This window comes from Gracilinanus agilis, chromosome 2, assembly GCF_016433145.1.
Source record: "Gracilinanus agilis isolate LMUSP501 chromosome 2, AgileGrace, whole genome shotgun sequence".
In the NCBI taxonomy this organism is placed as follows: Eukaryota; Metazoa; Chordata; class Mammalia; order Didelphimorphia; family Didelphidae; genus Gracilinanus; species Gracilinanus agilis.
In genome coordinates, this window is record NC_058131.1 from 93,537,223 (window position 1) to 93,559,264 (window position 22,042).

The 22,042-nt window shown below is 32.3% G+C and overlaps 1 protein-coding gene across 1 annotated transcript in view; it reads right to left on the reverse strand.

Annotated features, from left to right (window-relative positions):
• SRBD1 (S1 RNA binding domain 1) overlaps positions 1 to 22,042 on the reverse strand; it is a 337,404-nt gene that overhangs the window by 247,530 nt on the left and 67,832 nt on the right. Inside the window, exons 8-10 of the mRNA XM_044663288.1 lie at positions 20,353 to 20,491; positions 17,698 to 17,794; positions 16,303 to 16,438 (exon numbers count right to left, since the gene is read on the reverse strand). Of these exons, the coding sequence (XP_044519223.1) occupies positions 16,303 to 16,438; positions 17,698 to 17,794; positions 20,353 to 20,491 (372 nt within the window). The remainder of the gene's footprint in view (positions 1 to 16,302; positions 16,439 to 17,697; positions 17,795 to 20,352; positions 20,492 to 22,042) is intronic.

Below are 22,042 nucleotides of genomic sequence, written 5' to 3' on the forward strand. Positions count from 1 at the left end.
GCCAAGAAAATAATAATGTAAATAAAATGTTAAAGGGAATGCTTAAATTTTAAAATAAACTTAGTTTAAATTATTCTTGTCTGAAGCACTCATTTACTTAAAACATTTTGCCTGCTCTTTACAAAACACATTTAATTGTTCATATAAATAAGCCTGTTCTTTGCTACTAATAGCAATGCAATGATTCAGGACAATCCTGAGGGACTTATGAGAAAGAATGCTATCAACAAAGAACTATGGGAGTAGAAATACAAAAGAAAAATATATGATTTATTACATTTTTATGTGGGTATAGGATTTAGGGTTTGAGTTTTAAAAGATTACTCTATTACAAAAATGAATAATATGGAAATAGTGATAATACATGTATAACTCAGTGAAATTGCTTATCAGCTCCAGGAAAAGGGAATAAAGAGGGGAGGGAAAGACGATAAATCATGTAACCATGGAAATTGCTCTTACAAATAAATAATTTTTAGAAAATCTTCAAGGCAAACTAATTAAATAAATAAGTCTGTCGTGAACTTCCAGTAAGCAAACATTGTTAACATACTTCAAGTTATTATGAAAAAAGAGCTACTATGAGTATTTGAGAATAATAAGCAAGGATTTCTTTAAAACAATTTATATTTAGAGTACTCTTTAATTGACACTAATCTTCCCCCAAAATATTGAGTCTTTACCAAAATCAACTTCTCCTAGAGAATTCAAACAGCTGTTTTAAACATGCTTATGTAAGCAAAACCACCAGAACATAATATTCCAAAAAAGACAAAGATGCTTCTGTTTTCCATCTCTATACAATAGTCTAAGCAGTTATAATGCAATACTTAACAAAAATGGTTAATTTTAAAAGTTTGTTTCAGAGGTCTAAAAAAAGGTTGGAAAAGAAAGGTAAGTTTTACTTTCATAGCATTCAAAATTGAAACAAGCCCATAAATATGAAATAAATTCTCACTACATTTAAGAAATAAACAATAATTGAAAATGTTTTACAAGCCACTCTTAATCTTTGGAAATTGAGAAATAGTACCCATTGGAAATTCAAAAGATTGCCACTACATCTCCTTCTCTCCACCAAAAAAAAAAAAAAAAAAAAAAAAAAGTTATTAAAAGCTGACATTCTAGAAGTACTGTGTTTTCCTGGCCTTGAGCACTGTCAAGATTCAGCATCCTGTGTCAATCAGGAACTTTAATTCAATCACTAGCTAACTCAGACATGTCACATATGTTAAATACAATGGTTTAAAAAGTCTTCAGGCCATAGAACCCATTTATATTAAATAGCTTTCCTGACATACCAGTCCTGACACATCCTTGAACAACCCAGGCTGTAATAAAAATTTCATGTTGACTATTAAAGCACTAGTTATACTAAATGGCAAAGCCAAATTGAAAATTCAGCTTTTAATTAATCAAAACCATTCATGTTTATTCCTAAAAATCACATTAAAATACAATTTTAAAAAAAAAGATATCCAGAAAAAAAAATCTAACAGAATAAAAGGTTACCATACTCATGGCATTATGATTATAGATCCCTTTTTCAATTAAAATCTCCTATTTTATTAGGCAGTATTTTGTGTTTAAATGACAAGTTATCAAGTTAAAGTTGAAGGCATTAACAAATCATTTCAAAAGTTTAATAACAAATTATATTTAAAAGTTTAACAAATATTTTGACTACAATATTATAAATAAAGTATAAGCCCAAAACAGAATTCTATTAACTTTATATACAATTCATGGGGAAACAGACCCAATCTACTAAAGCAGCTTCACCTTATCTTTGTCATTCCCAGTTACCTTTAACAATGTCTCAAATATCTACTCATTGAATTTATTTTATATCATATAAAACTATTCTTTATAAATCACTGAGAGAAAAACGAAAAAAAGACAATATTACATATAATAAGTAAACCAAAAGCTTTATAAAACTCATCATATTTTTCAAAAACAAAGTTAGGGCAAAAGGAAGGAAAAACTATATTCCTTCAAAAAATATTTATCAAGTCTCTTCTACATAATAGAACGCGATGTTAAATACTATAATTGATACAAAGAACAGAGAACCTCTCTCAAAAACAGAACTTTTCTCAAAAAGAATACAGTTTAAATGGGGATAAATGAAATTAAATAACATGAGATAAAAGACAAGTCAAAAATAACAGACATGTCAAAAAGGCAGTAAAGGTGTAGTTTAATATGCAACAATGTGTTGTTGCTAGAAAGTAGTACATTTTTTCCATATTCAGAACAGGCTCATTCACTGCTACTTTATGTGGCCACTAGATGGCACTCAAGCTTTTTGGGGAAAATGCTGTCATGTCAAAATGGCAAATTATGACAAATTATCTGATTTAAAGAATTTCAATTAGAAAACAGCTCTGATCCCTGCTCATCAAACTCAAAACTGAAAGGGAATTGTTCTACGGTATCACTGAAAAGTAGACATTCAGAATGCACAAACACCTACAATGAAGGATGGTCCAACCTCGGGGAAGCCGAGTTCATTTTTGTGTAGCTCGAATCATTAAAGACTTTTACTTAAATCAAATTTTATCATGTCTTTCTGCATCTTCTACCCACTATTCCTGGTTTGAACATGAGGCCAAGACAAGTTTAATCCCTTTTCCACAATTCGGAATTTTAAATCCTTAAAGAAAACTACCTTCATTACCCAAGGTTTCTCATTTAGCGATGAAAATTGACCAACTCCACTAACTGATATTTGTTTGGGATGGTTTCAAGTGCCTTCACCATCCTGGTCCCCCCCCCCCACTAGAAAGCACATCACCTTGTCAATGACAGCAATCAAATATGGAAAACAGAACATAACATTACAGATATGGTTTGAACAAGATAAAGCAAGCAAAAATGTCATTATTCTGGGAATTGTGTGGCCATTGATGAAGCCTGAGATTATACTAATTTGTTTGGTCCTGATGACAAAGTGTTGACACATCAAGCTTATAAACCACTAAAACTGTAGATCCTTTTCATATGACCTAGATATATAACACATATATTAGCATTCTGTAGTTATGGTTACTAAATTTCACCTTACTAGATACAATATACCAAAACTGAATTTAACAAACTTATTATGCACCTATATGCAGAGCAGTAGGCTTAGCAATGAATATTATTAGCCAGCATTGTAATGGCTATCATTTATATCACATTTTAAGCTTTGCAAAGTGCTTTACATGTATTATCCCATTTGATCCATCAGCCCTGTGAGGTAAGTGTTATTTGAAAAAACTAAGGAAAACTGAATTTAAGTGACTTACCGAAAATCATACAATTAGGAAGTATGAGGTAAAATTTGAACTCACATCTTCCTGCCTCCACGTGTGCTCTCCAGCCATAAGAAAGAGTTGGACATAGTGGTACATGCCAGTAATCCCTGTTACCAACGAGGCTGAGGCTGACCATCTCTTGAATTTTGGAGTTCTGTTTTTCATTAGAGTAAGGCAATCAGATAGCTATACAAAATTTTACATTAATATGGTAAACTCCAGGGTACCTAATGAGGCCCAAAATCATGCCATAATAGAAACAGCTTTGAAAGAAAAAACAAGAGAGACCAAAAAGGAAGAGAAGAGGAGATAAAAGGAATGGGAAAGGGGAAGAAAGGGGGAGGAAGATGGTACTTCCTATGGGCAACTGATTTCTCTATTTATATCTGTTTTTTATTTCTTTAAGCAGTGTTTAATCCTTTTAAAATAGTTCTCTACATAGGTAGGCCAAAAAATATTTTATAAATTCTCTAGTTATTTTAAAGGGAATTTTTCTTTTTTATCTATTTGATTTTATTGACATTATATAAAAATACTGTGAATTTAATTTATATTTTGCAACATTAATAATGTTAATTTTATCAATTAATTTTAATTGACCCTCTAGGGTTCCTAAAGCATACTATCACATCATCTACAAGAGAGAGAGACAGAGAGACAGAGACAGAGACATAGAGACAAGAGAAGAGAATAGGAGGAAATAAAACAGCAATTGTAACTGAGAATGTGATTAGGATGAACTCATCCATAAGACAGAAGTCAATAGCAGAAAGGATTATAAAAAAGAATCCAACAATATGTCATCTGTGAGAGATATACTTGTAAAAGAAAGATACAATGTGTTAAAAAAAAAGGGTTGAAGCAGACATTATGCCTTAGCAGGTCATCTCAGAAAAACAAAAGCAAAAAGAAATAAAAAAGGAAACTACATTTTGCTAAAATATGTACCAAATGGCAAAGCATTCAAAATCATAAAGGCACAAACAAAACTAATGAAGTGAAAATTAGAAGGAAAACAGGAAACTGAGGGAAGGGAAGAAACTTTTAAAGCAATTTTCTCTGATAAAAGCCTTATTTCTCAAATACAGGGAACTAAATCCAATTTATTAAAATAAGAACCATTCTCCATTGACAAATGTTCACAGAATATGAATATTTTTCAGAAAAAGAAATCTAAGCTATCTATAATTCTACTTTAAAATGCTCTAAATCAATATTGATTAGATAAATACAATTAAAACAACTCTAAGGTACCACCTGGTAGTGTAGTTGTGAAGTGGTCCAACCATTCTGGAGAACAATTTCAAACTATGTTCAAAGGACTATAAAATTGTGCACACTCTTTTTGACCCAACACCAAGCACTACTATGTCTATATCTCAAAGATAACAAAGAAAAGGGAAAGGACTTATATGTACAAAAATATTTATAGGTAGCAACCATAAGGTAGTATGTATCTCACACTTGGACTCCTGGAAGAGCCTGAAATTGGTGAATCGACCTCCCTTCAGGATCTCCCCACTCCAATCCTTTCTCCATTCAGCCACTAAAGTAATTTTCCTAAAATTTCATTTCATCCTCATACCCAATAAACTCAATAATGTCTCTAGGAGCAATATCAAATGTACTGTTGGGCACTCAAAGAAAGCCCTTCATAACCTAGCAAATTCCACTCTTTCCAGGTTTCTTACATTATTCTGCATCATATACTCTTTGATCCAGTGACCCTAGCTCTTAGCTGTTCCTCAAACAACACAATCCATGTCTCGACTCTGGATTATTTTTCATGGCTGTGCCCATGCTTGGAACACTCACCCTCCTCCACTTTGACTACTGACTTCCTTGGTGTCCTTTAATTTCCAGCTAAAATCCTAATTCATATCAGAAGCCTTGCTAACTCCTCTTAATTCCAATGCTTATTCTCTTTTGTTTCCTATTTTTTCCTGTATAGAGAGCCTGTTTTGTATATATTTGTTCGCATGTTGTTATTCCTATTAGATTGTAAGCTCCAAGGACCCTCTTTTGCCTCTTTTTGTATCCCCAGCAAGCATATGCCTGGCACATAGTAGGGGCTTAATAAATGTTTATTCATTTGATTGATGGCTTGAAAAGCAGAATTCCCTAGGCAACAACCAGCTGAAAATAGCAGAGTGTGGCTAAATTTGGAGTTAAAAAAATAATAATTTCATGTTTTACATGATTTCATATGTATAAAGGTATTGTATTTCTTGCCTTTTCAATGGGTAGGGAAGCTCTTTTGGTTCTTCTAAGTTCTAAGTCCCATATCACCAATTATTTGGAAATTTCCCCTACATAAAATTATTTTGCAGGTTGTCTTCCCCAGTCAGAATGTGAATTCCTTAAAACAAAGACTTGGTTTGCAAATCCTTCTATCTCCATTTTTTACCATAATCTCTGGCATTTAGTAAGCATTTAATAAGTGCTATTTGATTACATATCAAAGTGGAAATACTGCAAGTATCTCCTCAATAAGTTCAAAAGAGAATTCATTATCCTCAAATTCACCTCACTTCCCCTCTTTTTAATTACTTTTTTGTTTCCCCCAATTACATTTAAAAACAATTTTTTTGATTCATTTTTTTAAGTTTGAGTTCCAAATTCTTTCCCTCCTGCCCACTCTCCCTCCCTCCTCTCACCCTTCTCCACTCCCAGAGCAAAGCAATCTGATATAGATTTCACACATGTAATCATACAAAAACATATTTCCATATTAGTTGTTTTGTGGAAGAAATCTCAAAAAAATTATAAAGAAAGTGAAATATAGTATGTTTCAGCCTGCATTCAGTTGCCATCAGTTATTTCTCAGAAGGCAGAGAGCATTTTTTATCATGAGTCTCTGGAATTGTCTTGGATCACTGCAATGCTAAGAATAACTAAGTCACTCAGTTGTTCAAAAAATATTGGGGCAGCTACAGAGGCATCTAGGAGTCTTAGCGAATAGAGAGTCAAACCTGGAGATAAGGGGTCCTGGTTTCAAATCTGACCTTAGAAACTTCCTAGCTGTGTTACCCTGGGCAAGTCACTTAACCTCCATTGCTTAGCCTTAACTACTCTTCTGCCATGAAACTAATGCATAGTATTGATTCTAAGACAGAAGGAAAGGATTTTTTTAAAAAATACTATTGTCACTATGTATAATGTTCTTCTGGTTCTGCTTACTTCACTTTTCATCAGTTAATGTAAATCTTTCTAGATTTTTACAAAATTATTCTGCTTATCATTTCTTATAGCACAACAGTATTTCATCACACTCATGTACCACAACTTTGGACATTCCTCAACTGATGAGCAACCCCTTGATTTATAATTCTTTGCTACCACAAAAAGAACTGCAATAAAAATATTTTCCCTTTTTTTTAATTCTTTAGGCTATAGACCTAATAATGCTATTATTAGATCAAAGGGTATGCACAGTTTTAGAATTCCCTCAGCATAGTTCCAAATTACTCTTGAGAATGGTTGGATCAGATGGCAATTCCACCAACAGTGTATTAGTATTCCAATTTTCCCACAACTGAAATTTATTTTCCTTTTGTCATATTAGCCCATCTAAAAGGTGTGAGGTGGTACCTCAGTTGTTTTCATTTGCATTTCCCTAATCAAGAGTGATTTAGAACATTTTTTCATTTTACTATAGATGGCTTTGATCTCTTCATCTGAAAACTGTTTATATCCTTTGACCATTTATCAATTGGAGAATGACTTTTATTTTTAGAAATTTGACTTGGTTCCATATATATTGAAGAAATGAGAAATGAAAATTTTATCAGAGATATTTGCTATAAAAAATTTTCCCACCTTTCTTTTTCCCTTTAATCTTGGTTGCATTTGTTTTGTTTGTATAAGAACTTTTTAATATAATCAAAATTATCCATTTTACGTTTCATAATGCTTTCTATATCTTGTTTGGTCCTAAATTCTTCCCTTATCCATAGACAGGTAAGCTATTCCATCCTACTCTAATTTACTTACAATATTACCCTTTATGTTTAGACCATGTACCCATGTTGGCTTTATGGTGTGAAATGTTGGACTATTTCTGGACTCTGTCAAACCATTTTCCAATTTTCCCAATAGTTTTTGTCAAATAGTGAGTTCTTGTCCCAAAAGCTTGGATCTTTTAATTTATCGAACACTAAATAATGGCAATTTATTAATAGGTTTTGTGCACCTAATCTATTCCATTGATCCATAACTCTTATTTCTTAGCCAGTACTAGACTGTTTTGATGATCACTACTCTGCAATATAGTTTGAGCTCTGGTACTCCTAGGCCACCTTCCTTCACGTTTTGAATTACTTTTAATAGAAATCATCATCCTCTCAAGTCAACCAGATTCTCAACCTCAATATCTTTCTCAACTCTTCTCACACTCACCCTTATCTAACCTTTTGTCAAATCTTCTATCTACATCTCTTATGATACACCCTATTCTCTCTACTCAAAACTGCCATCACTCCAATACAGGCTCTCATAGTCTCTTCCCAGGACTACTGCAATAGTTTTTTGACTTCTCTCCCTCCCTCAAGTCTTTACCTAATTTAATCCATCCTCCACTAAGACACCAAAGTAATCTCCCTAAAGCCTACATCTAACCACATCACTAGCTCTACATTCCACTCAATAAATTCTAGTAACTCCCCATTGCCTCAAGTATTAATGTAAAATCCTTTGGTATCTAGAGCCCTTCACAAGCTGGCTACATCCCCTACCTTTTCAGTCTTCTTACATTTTGATCCCACTGCAGACACTCTGATCTGGCTACACTGGTCTCTTTGCTATTCTACTGTTATATCACTCCATGCCTTTGTACTGGCTTTCTCCCATGACTAGAATGATCTCCTTCCTTACTCCCAGCTACCCTGGCATCCTTCATTAGTCAAACCAAAACCCACATGCTATATGAAGCCTCTCTCTACCCAAAGTCCTTTCATTCTGAGAATGCTTTTCCATTATATTGCATGTATGAGTGTGTACAGTATACTTACACAGATATTTGCATGTTTTCTTCCCTATAAAACTGTGAACTTCTAAAAATCAGGGATGGTTCACTGCCTCTACAGCATTTAGTCCAGCATCTGGCACTTAGTAAGGGCTAAATAAATACTTGTTGATGACTAATTTCTCCAGATGATACATTCCTAGATCCTTCAAAGAATATTTATTTACAAAGCATAAATTTTAACATGATTTCCAATCATCTCACCATCTTTGCTGCTCACCTGCAAGCATGTTCCAACTTCTCAATGTACCTCTTAAAATGTGTCATATAGAGTTCTACAAGATTATCCCAGTACATATTACTCTTACTAGAACTTACACAAGAAATACAACATTCCTTATATTGGATATTAGGCATTTATTAATACTACTTAAGATCTTATTAAATATTTTGGCTGCCATGTAATATAATTTTAATAAATTTACAATCCACTAAAACTCTAAGGGTTTTTCCATATGTTACTCTCCATCATCCTGTACTTCTGCTTTTGATTTTTTTAGAACTCAATTGTAGTCCTTTGTATATATTTCAATTAAATTCCAATCTATATTAGATTTGTTCATCTTCCTAGCTTGTTGAATCTTTTTGCAATCCTGATTCTGTCATTTGTGAAGATGATGATTCCCTACTGTTCTTCATATCATGGTACAGCATTCCAGACTTCATTTTTTGACCAGTACTCCACCAAACAATTTTGGGTCTCTCAACTTAGGACTAATGATCCTTCACCATTTCTAGTCTAACTCAGACCCTCATTACTGCTCTTTCCCAGTCATATCCACTAAGGAAAAACCCTAAAATTATCAGCATTTCTATATTTTCTATTAAAAAATAATTAAGTTGACATGTTTTCAAAAACAGGATGAGCCAATTTTTTTTACTATTAATTTCCAATATGCTCATAATACTGGATAAAGACAGTATTGTCTTTGGATATCCATGTTTTGGATATAAGGATATCCAAAAAATATGCTGTCAGAACAATAGAGTAAAAGTGGCAATGCTCCTAAAATGAATTTACAGATTTAATGTCATGCCAATCAAAATATTTATTTGAAGCCTACTTCATGGAGTCAAATAAAGTGATAATTAATTGTACAGAAGGCTATTCAGGAAGAAAAAGAACTGTGATATGGAAATCTTTTGACAAGGACTTGGACTTGAACATATGATAGCTATTCAGGAAAATAAAACTTTGGAACAATTTTGATGACAATAAAGAAAAATTTTATACAGAAGAGAATTATCAATATTTGTCAAATAAAAAATTCTGGATGCTATTAAAAATTGTAAGTAGGAAAGATTTTCAGAGTTGATTGAACATGTGATAAACTTAGAAATTATTGGGGATGGGGGCAGCCGGGTGGCTCAGTGGATTGAGAGCCAGTCCTAGAGATGGGAGGTCCTAGGTTCAAATCTGGTCTCAGACACTTCCTAGCTGTGTGACTGTGGGCAAGTCACTTGACCCCCATTACCTAGCCCCTACCGCTCTTCTGCCTTGGAGTCCAAGACAGAAGGTAAGGATTTAAAAAAATAAATAAAAGAAATTAGTGGGGATGAGTTTCTCAATTTTCTGCTAGAAACAAATTGTGGTCACTAAACCAGAGTAGAGGAGAACCGAATTAACTAATTTCCAGTAAATCCTCACAAAATTATTCTAAAAGGCTTACACCAATAACTTCATTTGTAATGTTAAAAGTCTCATTTATAAACTATAAGACAATTCAGAAAGTACAAATGACTAGAAAAGTGGCCTGTTGTGTGCCACCTCTGCTTCTACCTGAGATAGAAGCTTTCTGAAGAAGGCAACATTTACAGCAGTGGATTTGGGTTTCCCATCTTAATTTGCAAACGAATATTCCAGAATATCTGGCATTAAGTCCCATTTTGAGCAATGTCCAGAATCAATCCTATTAAATCAATCCTATGATAACAACCATTAATGGTGTTTTATATTCTCAAATACTTGGAAGAAACATTTCAGAAATAAGGTTGCACATAAGTTTCTTTACAGATATTTATCCTGTAGTATATAAATCTAATTTGTTCATTTTGATCAAGACAAATAGGCAGTTTTGATTCTTTAATTCGGTTGGATACATATCTAACCAGGAATCAAAACAGATCTGAGAATATCTGGCCTAAAATATATGACACTGGGCATTCACTTAACATCTCTAAGTTGGTTTCATCATCTGTAACATGGAAATAACAATAGCATCAGTACTTTCTCAACCTTAAAGCACTATATAAATGCTAACTAGAATTATTATTATATGACTACTGATAATTTTCAAATGGCTTTACCTAGTCTTCCTAGAAAAAAATAAAGAAATAAACCAGGAGGGAGTGTCTTATAGTAAAGGTATTTGACAGAATATGTTATAATTTATATAGAATTGACAGAAGAGCAAAAAAACTAAGGTCTCTTCTAGAAAAACAAGTAGTCAAAGGATAAGAAAAATCAATTCTCAAAAAAAATTACTAACTAAAAACTGATCAAAATGCAAATTAAAACAATTCTGAGATTTCATCTTTTATTCATTAAATTATTCAAGATGTTCAAAATAATTAAACTCGGTGCTAGGGGAGCTATGGGGGAAAAAAGGTATGCTATTATATCAATAGCAACTCTAAATTAATACAAACATTTTGGAAAGCAATATAGGATTATACTATAAGAGTTATAAAATAAAGTACAATTACATATACAATGCTTTATAAACCTTTAAACACTAAATAATAGTTCTTATTTATTATTATATAATTGTTGGCATGTTTTAGACTAGTAATTCTACTATTACAGCAAATACCCCAAGTACGTAACTAATAGAAAAAAGTGCTATACAAAAAGATTTCAAATGAATTTATTGAAAATAAAAATGTAAAACAATCCACATTTTTAACAATTGAGGAATAGTTTTTAAAAGTTTGGCAAGTGCATGATGCTAAGAGAATACAAGGAATTTTTTTTTTAATTATGAGTAATGTCTCTCTCAGCTTTGGGTCCTCTATAAATCTAATGAGCAAGTTACAAATGTCATCAATCAAGGCACTGATAAAACTTAAAATTTTAAGCAAAAAGCAACAGCAAGCATTTAATAAATGCTGGTGGAATTAAGTAACAACAAAAATCTAAGTTCATAATTTACTTTGTACTCTAAAAGCTCTCAAATCCTCTACTACACAATAAACTCCATGACAGCAGAAACTGTTTCTCAGTTTTCTTGTGTAAGCTGCATAAGCTACAGCTCCTAGTACAAGAAATGATGAAAGGAATGGTTTTAAAGAAACCAAGCATAGCTTGTACGAACTTATACAGAATGAGATGAGCAGAACCAGAAGAACAATTTTTACCAAAAACTATTGTGAAGACAAATAACTTTGAAAGATTTGGGAACTCAGGGATCAACACAATGGCAAATTTTAATTTCAGAGGAATCAGGATGAAACTTGCTGCCCACCTCCTGACTGAGGTGATAGATTCAGAGTACAGATTGAAATATATTTTTTGAATATGACATATTTTTTGAATATGCAGGAAAGTACTGCAAAGGAAATTAAAAGACTTTTGAGAAAAGAATTAACAGTAGACCATAGAGAAACAAAAAAAAAGTGGAATGGAATATAGAGAAATTAATGATTCCATGAAACAATAAGAAACATTAAAAAAATCAACACTTTCAAAATAAAAGGAAATCTAAGGTTATCTCATATGAAAAATAAGTGATCCATAAAATAGACAAAAAAGAAACACTTTAATTAAGAATCATTGGACTACCTAAACACCGGGGCTAAAAAAAAAACCATGGATATGTGATTTTAAGAAATTATGAAAGAAAACGGTCCAGGACTCTTTAAAAAAAAAACAAAAACAAAAACAAAAAACAGAGAAAATGGAGGAGGAAAAAAATCTAACATTTGCCTCCTGAAAAACCATAAAAATGAAAACATTCCCAAAAAATCCCTATCAATATCCAGGGCTTTCAGGTCAAATAGAATAGCCAGAACTTAATACTACTTAAAATGATATTCCAAATGGCAAAAGACATAGGCTTACAACCAAGAATAACTTACCTAGGAAAATAAGTATAATCCTATTGGAGAAGAGAGGACACTGGGGGAAAGAGAAGGGTAGGGAATGGCCTTTTAATGAAATTAATGAAATTCCTGATGACTACATCAAATCTTTGGAATAAAAACACAAGATTCAAGAGGAATTTTCAAAAGAAAACATAATCAAGTAATCAAAATGAACTAAAAAAGGGTGAAGTTTTTATACTTTAAGAGGGGTCGGTTATATAACTAGTATCAGAGCAAGTTATTACACTAGATAACAGTGTGGAACATGGAGTAAAAATGACTGTAGTTAAACCTTGCCTCTGAAACTATCTATATCACCCTGGACAACTAAGTTAAATTTTCTGTGTCTTGGTTTCCCCACCTATAAAATAAGGATGATAATAAGAACAACTACCTCATAGACATAACATACATAAAGCATTTTGTAAACCTTTAAAGAATTATATAAATGTTATTTTTATTATATTGTTATAATTATTATTATACAAGTGTTCTCTCAAAACCTAAACTTATCAAGACTCATAAAGAATAAGTCAAAGGGTCTTTTACAGGAAACCTTTACCAACTCTTCCAAACTCTAGAGCCTTTCCTCAGTTAATTATTTTTTATCATGTATACATCTTGTTTGAATTATTTGTTTGCATATTTTCTCCATCATAAGATTGTGAGGTCCTTGAGGACAGGGACTGTCTTTTGTTTCTTTTTGCAGTCCCAATGCTTAGCACAGTGGCTGGCACATAAAAGGTATTTAATAAATGTTTATTGATTGACTGATCTCAGACAAAGCAACAAAAAGTGGCTTTTTAAAAGATTAACAGAAAAAAACATGCTGCTGAAAGGGATCATAGACAATTAAATACTTTAATACATAACAAATTATACTGCATCTAAGTATTTCAGGAAAAATTAAATGAGTTACAAAGAGATCTATACAGTAATTCCATAAAAGTGGGAGGATATAAACATACACCACCTTCCAGAACCTGACAAATCTGATGAAAAATTTAGAAAGAAGGACTTCAATGCAATTTTACTAGTTATTTTTAGTGGACTTCTAGTGATTACTGAAAGGAATCAACATATATTTCAGCTGCAAATGGCACCTCCTTCACAAAAATAATGTATCAGAACTAACAACTTCACAGAAAAATATAAATATTGAACACATTCTTTATTGCCAACAATGCAATAAAAATATATATTCAATGGTGGGCCATTGAGCAAAAAACTAAAATTTTACTGGACACTAAAAAATTAATAAATTGTAGAAACAATATATATATTGTATCAAAGACAATGACAACAAGACGAAAACAAAATCTGCAATCAAAACAGTTCTTGGGGGAAAAATATTATGTCCCTAGAAACACCAAAATAAAAAAATTAGGAATCAATGAAGAGATTAATAAATTTTAAAGTTTTTAAAAAACACTAAATTAATAAATAAAACTAAGAGCTGGATTTTACAGAAAAAAACAATAAAATTGATAACATCATCACTAACATTTCTATAGCATATAAGTGCCAGGCACTGTGCTAAGTTCATTACAAATATTATCTCATGTGATCCTCACAAGAGCCCTGGGGAACAGGTGCCATTATTACGCCCTTTTTAAAGTTGAAGAAACTGAAGCAAACAAGAATTAAACCATTAACAAATATGCTTTATGTATAAAAAAATGACCAATATCAAAAATGAAATAAGAACAGAAACAATAAAAGATATCAGAAACTATTTTGTCCAAATATAGGCATTAAAAACCAACAACCTAGGGCAGCTGGGTAGCTCAGTGAATTGAGAGCCAGGCCTAGAGACAAGAAGTCCTCGGTTAAAATCTGATCTCAGACACTTCCTAGCTGTGTGACCCTGGGCAAATCACCTAACCCCCATTGCCTAGAACTTGCCACTCTTTTGCCTTGGAACCAATACATAGTATTGGTTCTAAAACGGAACATATTTAAAACAACAACAACAATGTAAATGGATATTTGCAAAAATGTGAAATGTCCTCATTAATAAAATAATAAATAGACAATTTAAACAACCCAATCTCATGAAAACAAAGTTGAAGAAACATAAATTAAGTAACAAAAGTTTCTTGGAATCAAATGGTTTTGTAGGCAAATTCTAGCAAACATTTAAAGAACAATTAATTTCAATATTACAAAAACTGAAAAAATAGCAAAAAAAAAATAGGATACTACAAAATTTCTCCTATGCTAAAAATATGATCTAGATAAGAGGTGTCAAACACAGAGTCCACAGATCTGCAGGCTTAATTTAGGACCCAAACCAGATTAAAATGTAATTGGGAAGTTTTTAAAAAAATAAAAGTACACTATGGTGTCCACATGGATCCCTTTGTATGATTAGTAATCCCATTTTTATTGACTTAAACATACCCAAATTAGAGGGCACTATAACAGAAAAAGAAAACCATAAACCAATATACCCTATTTGTATGTCAATACCCTAATATTGAAATACAAAATTTAAATAAAATATTAACAGAGGATGCACCAATATAGCACAAAGATTACAAAAATGACCAAATTACATCCAGAATGCAAGGTAAGTTTAATATCAGAAAAATTATTATAAAATTAATTGACCAAATTAATAACAATCATATAATATTATCAACAGATACAGAACAAATAACAAAGATAATACTAGAGAATAAAGGAATAAATAGGCTTTTCTTTAACATGCTAAGTAGTATATATCTAAATCAAAAAAAGATTGGACTAGTTATTCCAATGGACTTATTCCCAGTGCATAGAGTGCATACTCTTTCACTTAGCAATACCATTACTAAGCCTGTATCTCAGAGAGACAAAAGAAAGAGGAAAAGGATCCATGTAAACATTTACAGCAGCTCTTTTTCTAGTAGCAAAAAAATAGAAACAAAGTGGGTATTAACCAACTGGGAATGACTGAACAAATTATGATACATAAACATAATGGAATATTACTATAAGAAACAATAAATTCTCTCCCACCTTATCTCAGACTTCTGGCTTACTTTGCATTCCAGTTAAAATCCCACCTTCTTCTACAAAAAGCTTTTTCCAATCCCCCTTATATCCCTCTAATGATGATGATCTCTTATTTATTCTATTTATGTCTTGTTTTCTAGTTGTTTTCATGTTGCCTGTCCTATAAGATAGTAAGATCTTAGGGAGCAGGCAATGTCTTTTGCCTTTTACTGTATTTCTTGCATTTAGCACAGAGCCAGACACATAGTAGGTACTTAGTAAATGCTTGCTGACTTGGCTGAAAGAGGACAGTTTCAGAGAAATCTGTGAAGACTTTTTTGCAAAATGAAGTGAGAAGAGACCAATTTATGAAATTCAACATTCTTATGAGAAACAACTTTCAAAGATTTACAATGTCTGATCAGTGCAATAAGCAACCACAATTCCAGAGTATGGATGATGAAGCATCCTACATACCTCCTAACACAAAAGTGATGGATTCAATGTGCAGAATGAGAAATACCTGGTTTTATGGACATGGATAATGCAGGAAATCATTTTGCTTGATTATATATACATTTATACTTCTTACAAAGGTTTTCTTTTTTTTTTTCCCCCATGTAGGGTAGAAAGAGGCAGGAAGGAGAAAAAACAGAATTTTGTTGACAAAAATTTAATTTAAAAATAAAGACTAGCTAAATTCAGATGGACTCATAACCAGAAGATTAGGCACAAAGAGACTAATTTTTCTGGAAAAAAATCATGAAGATTTTTTAGTAAAATATGGAAAAATTTTTAACTAACTCAATGAAAGAAGTAAACAAGTCAATGAAATTATAGATCTTTCTATTATAAGTAGTACTACCACTATCACCATCACCATCATTATGCATTTGCAGTTTACCTATTTACCTGATGATGCTGAATATTTTTTATGTTGCATGAAAAATTCTGGTAAAGTTGAAATTTACTGACATCTTTTTCGCTTACATTCTTGGATGATACCTTTGCCAGAGATGACTGGATACAGATATACCTACGTAAGCACCTATAATGCACAAAAAGTAAATAGCTGAAAATAAATGTGTCAATGGAATATGAATAGTTTATAATATTAGTCAAAATACCAAGGAATTGTTTTAAGCATTATCTTTCATATGTAAAGATTATGTTCAATAGAATATAAACTTTTGTGTATTTGTCTTGACAAATGGAATAGTTTGTGCTTATCTATAATTTCTCCCTTGGTCTCACTTTAGATCAATAATAGGCCTAGATGAATTTAGGAAAATCATTCACAGTCATGAAATTTATTAAAGATGGTTAACTCATGATCATAATAATAACAACAACTAGCATTTATATGGCATTTTAAGGGTTGGCAAAGAACTTTACAAATATAACTTCATTTTATCTTCACAACCACTCCAAAAGGAAGGTGCTATTATTATCTCCTCTTATAAATGAGAAAATATAAATTAAGGGCCTGAGTGCAGGATCATACAGCTAAGAAGGGTCAGAGGCTAGATGTGAAATTAGATCTTCCAGCACTCTATCTTAGCAGTCTCTTGTAAAAAATCTTGTACCGGTGGCCTCTCAATCATCTAATACCATGACTAACCCATTCAGAGATAATGCCTACTCTTATGCTATAACAATCAAAAGGAAGATATGAGAGAGGTTCTAATATAAAATTTAGAAGACTCAACCAAATAACATCAACACATGAAAACTATTTGGAAACATATTATACTCCTCTTTCAACTCAGTGAAACATAATTACACACAGTATCTGAGAAGTTAACTGTCTAACATTCAGATACATCTTTAGAAGAAACAATTGTTATCTATAACAAAAATAAGCTAAACAAAAATAGAACACATGCAAAAATATAGTTAAAAGATCAGTGTCCAAGAGACAAAATGACAATGTATAGATACAGCCTTAAAGTCAGGAACCCTGAGGTTCCAAATCATGTCTTTAATATATGGTGGCTCCAATACCCTGGCTAAGTAGGCTACTTAACTGAGATGATTCTCTAAGACTGTAAGGTAAAAAGCAGGAGAGAATCTGCATTTGTAGAAGGAACTTCCTCATCTCAAGTTCCTTAGATTAATGAAATCATAGTTCTGATTAAAAGGTAAGGAAAAAAATCAACAGGCCCACTTACAAATATAAATTTCTCTGATATGAATATATCTTCAAAGAATTAAATCAATCATGACTGTGCCATTAGCATTAACCAGAGAAGACATAACAACACAATCCCATAGACTAAAAATCCATAATATAGAAGAAGAGCATACAGTTTTCTGATGAAATCCAATGTGTCTTTATCTTTAGCAAACATGTCAGCTAAAATATGCTGTACTCCCATTTCAATCTCCTGAAGAGTTGAAAGCCCTTTGGAAAAACAAAAGAAACAAAATATTTTTCAGAGCCTACATATAATTAATAAATTTCCAGTCCAATTAAAATCCAAAATAGGAAAACGTATTAAAAGGCATAAGAGTGTAGCCTACATGTTTAAGCACTCAATTTTCTATTCTCACTAATCTAAAACTGCATGAAAGCAAAGAAAATTTTCCCCAACAAGAATTAGTCTCCCTAGTACTTTAAAATTTTTCCTTTAATCAGTGGGTCAGAAATTATTATATCCTTTTTAATTTGCTTCTTTCTCAAAAGTACTCAAATCCTATTGACCAGGATTTCAGTTCACAAAGAAGCAGTTCTTGGGCCCAGATCATACCAAGCTTACTCACACACTTAACTATTCTGTGACCTTAAGCAAGTCTTCTTTCTTCTCTGAGTCTGAACTCTTTAATCTCAAAAAAGTATACACAAGACACCACCCACCCCCTTCCTGCTACAAGAAAATCAAAAGGACTACAAGTATGAGAAAGATTAGAGAATAGCAGAACTTCTAAGAGAAAGAGAATACCTGCATAAAAATTGGAATCTGGTCCTAATACTCCTACTCTCTCCTTTTTTAGGTCCATGAAAAAACAAGCTTTCTTTAGATACAATAACTCCTTCCAATACATTAATGAAGATTTCCCCAGGCTACATGATGGCCATTTGGAAAAAACCATTCATTGTCTGCTCATTTCTTGGGGCTCAGTACCTCATGTGATCTTATTGAGAGAACTACTCTAAAGGTTATATTTAAATAAATTTAATAAGCAGCTCACAGACACAGTAAAAATCATAGAAGAAAAAAGAGAATAGGAATTCTGAGGCTTTCTTATACCTGCTTTGGAAAAACATCATAGTTTTCAGAGGACCTCAAACCCACTCAAAACACTCTGATCTAATTATAGCTTAACGTAACTGAACAATTCCACAAAAGCCTGAAAGCTTGGCACCTTAATAAAACAGGACCTAGAAGAAATTCAAGGGCTAAGGAAGTAAGAATTTCCGAATGTTAGAAAATGTGATTTCTTGCCCTGGTAACTAACTTTCTCAAGCTAGTCTCCCACCCACCAAGTAAATTACCATGAGGACATGAATAAAAGTGTTTTAGAAGAGATATAAGAGCAGAAGAGAGAAAATTTGAGAAGCATTTTAAAACATTCATTTAAACAAGGTTGTCCCTTTCAAAGGAGTCTATATATATAATATTACTGTGAACAGATACCAAAGAACTGAGAAAGGACCACTGGTGGTGGGAAGAGAAGAAAAGGATATAGGATTTCTGTCAGAACATAATACCAGTCAAATAGGCCTCATCCCACTTTGCTCATGGTCAGCTATTTTCCCCTACTTGAAAACCAATGAAATTTATTTCTTATATATTCAAGAATAAGAAGGGGAAAAAAAGTGTTAGAAAAGCAGTTGAGGACAGTTAAGGAAAAAAATGTATGTAGACTCAGGATAGGGGTCAGGGATAAGAGCCTTTCTATACAGACTTTGTTGATCTTGGTTTTAGATGCTTTCTACACTTCCAATTAGAAATGGAGTAGAGAAAAAGACAAGAAGGACTGTATGTAGTAGGCCAGTATTTGTACTACTACTGTTGCACATATTCTGTGTACCCATTGAGGAATAAATCATATATAACATCATATACTGCCTATCAATGTCTATCAGTAGTCCTCCACCAATAACAGAAGGAGATAGGATTCTGCAAAACCTAACCACAGGGAACATAATTTGTAAATGCAAAGCACTTTTGAATGCAAAAAGATAAAACAAACTCAAACTAACTAATCTATCAGAAGGGGAAAAAAACAGAAAGAGAATAAATTTGTGAATACTTAAAACCTCCAGAATTCAGTACTGAAAACAAATACCATGACTTATTACAGATCATTCTGCTCAGGGCAGTTATATCTTAATTAAAAACTCTGACAGTAACTATGCTGTAAGAAAAAAAAATTAATTAAATGTTACAATTTGTTGGAAAACTATACCAAGCTTGAAATTAAGATAATCATAAAAATAGCTTCAAATTCTGTCTTTGCCTCTCACCCCAAAATTCAAACAATTTTGCTTTATCTTCTTATAATTTAATTTTATTTCTCTTGTCCCACTCCAAAAACAGACAATAAAAGTATGCATTTTTCTTTGTTTATCTTGATATCTAGACAACATTTTACCAACTTTGTCACAAGTTTAAATCTGCCAGGGGCAAAAGAAAAATAAGTCTTGTGTAACCATTCTAAAAGATTCAAGACAAAAATAATAACATTTTATCAGACTATCCTCTAAAGACTTGTAGTCAGAATTTTAATTGGAACTTGATATTGGAATTTTCTAAGGAACTGAATCACTTCAAAAGAACCATGATATCAGTGTCTCTATATCACTTTATTCTCTTTTATTCAAGGTGAAGGAGAAGAAATTGACTAGGTAGGGAAATGGAGAGGTGTACTTTAAAAGTAAACTTAAGATACAAAAAAAAAAATAGATTTCTATGCATAAGATGTATTACAAGTCACAAAGTGGTATGTAACACTTACCTTTCACACCAGTTTTCACATAGGAGAGGAGATCAAGTGCCCCTGGATTTTCAAGTAGTGCCTTTGCTGCTCCCTCTAATCCCAGTTGTTTGGCTCTTTGGGCCTTGGTACCTTTGCTCCCAGTTTTATAAGGGGCTGACTATAAGAAGTGAGGGTCAGAAAACACATCTTGTCATTCAATAATAAAAGAAGCAAAAGCTTAATTTAGTCATTGAAATTAAGGGTGATCATAAATATTCCAACAAGAGAAGCTCTTAACTATCCTTTATTCTTTCCAATATTCTTTTTTTCAAATACGTTATATAATAAATACTACTTGATAAAGGCATCAATTTTATGCAATGATAAAACACTGAGGGCCAGTGTATAAAAAAAAAAGACTAATCTAATTTTCAAGAAACTCTTCATTTGTGGATTTTTCACAGGATCCTTGTTATGACTACTTTCTATTTATCTGACTTGTGTCCTTTTAATTTTTTAGTTTAATGTCTTAAAAAGCCTGGCAGGAGTAGAGAGAAAAAAGGAAACTTTGGAAACATTACTTGATGTTAACTTTGAAGGTTAAAAAAGCATTAAGTAGAGAAGATGGAAGCTAAAAAATAATTAAAACAAGGTTTTCAAATTAAATGTATTGGGGGCAGCTAGGGGGCTTAGTGAATTTCAAGCCAGGTCAAGAGACAAGAGGATCTGAATTCAAATTTAACTTCAGACACTTCCTAGCTATGTGCCCTGAGCAAGGCACTTAACCCCCATTGCCCAGCCCTTATTGCTCTTTTGCCTTGGCATCAATACACAGTATTTATTCTAAGATGATAAGGGTTTTAATAAAAATTAAATTTTTTTTAAATTAAATATGTTTAATTTAGCCATACCATCCCTAACCCTCATTTCAAATGAGGATTACCAATATATTTTTTCTTCCTAATCAACACTGATACTTCCTACATATTCCACTAATATATTTTATCAAATTCTTCCAGAAAAACAATAAAGGCAAAAGACCTGGGTTTTATGAATAGTTGTTTCCATTAATGATACAAAAATGATACAAAAATCCATCATTTTTCTAGCAATAAGCAAGAACTACACATTGGTTTCCTCATGAAGAAGCATTAATCAGTTCCTATTAGTGCGCACTTTGTACAAAATAAGGTACATACTGCATTTCTGCCCTCTGGGAGCATACTATCTATGAAGAGAGGTCAAAGTTCTACAAAGAGCACAGGCGACACACAGACCATCCTACAATAAATATTAAACAAAGGCTATCTTTCATAAAAACCACCTGTCTGCATGCAAATCAAAGATAAATCAACTACCAAAATAACAAATACAAAGTGGCTAGAATTTCTTATTTATAGTCAGTAGGCAACAAATACCCTCAATCTTCAAAGACTTTTCCAAGGTTTAATCTGTCCTCTTATTTATTATATAAACAAATTGGCTTCCTGATGCTTCTTTTCTCATTTTCACCAGCCCAAATGTAACCAAGATATAATAAGTTTGGCATTAGAGTCCAAAATAGGCACAGGGACAAAAACTGAACAAAACCTATCAATGGACCTAATCAAAATTGGGCAGTAGAAAACTGGAAAATCAAGGAAGAGAAGTAAAAAAAGAAATCAAATACCTCCTACAATCTCTATCATAATTTTCATTTCATCTGACTTTCTATAGACTCTGATTATGT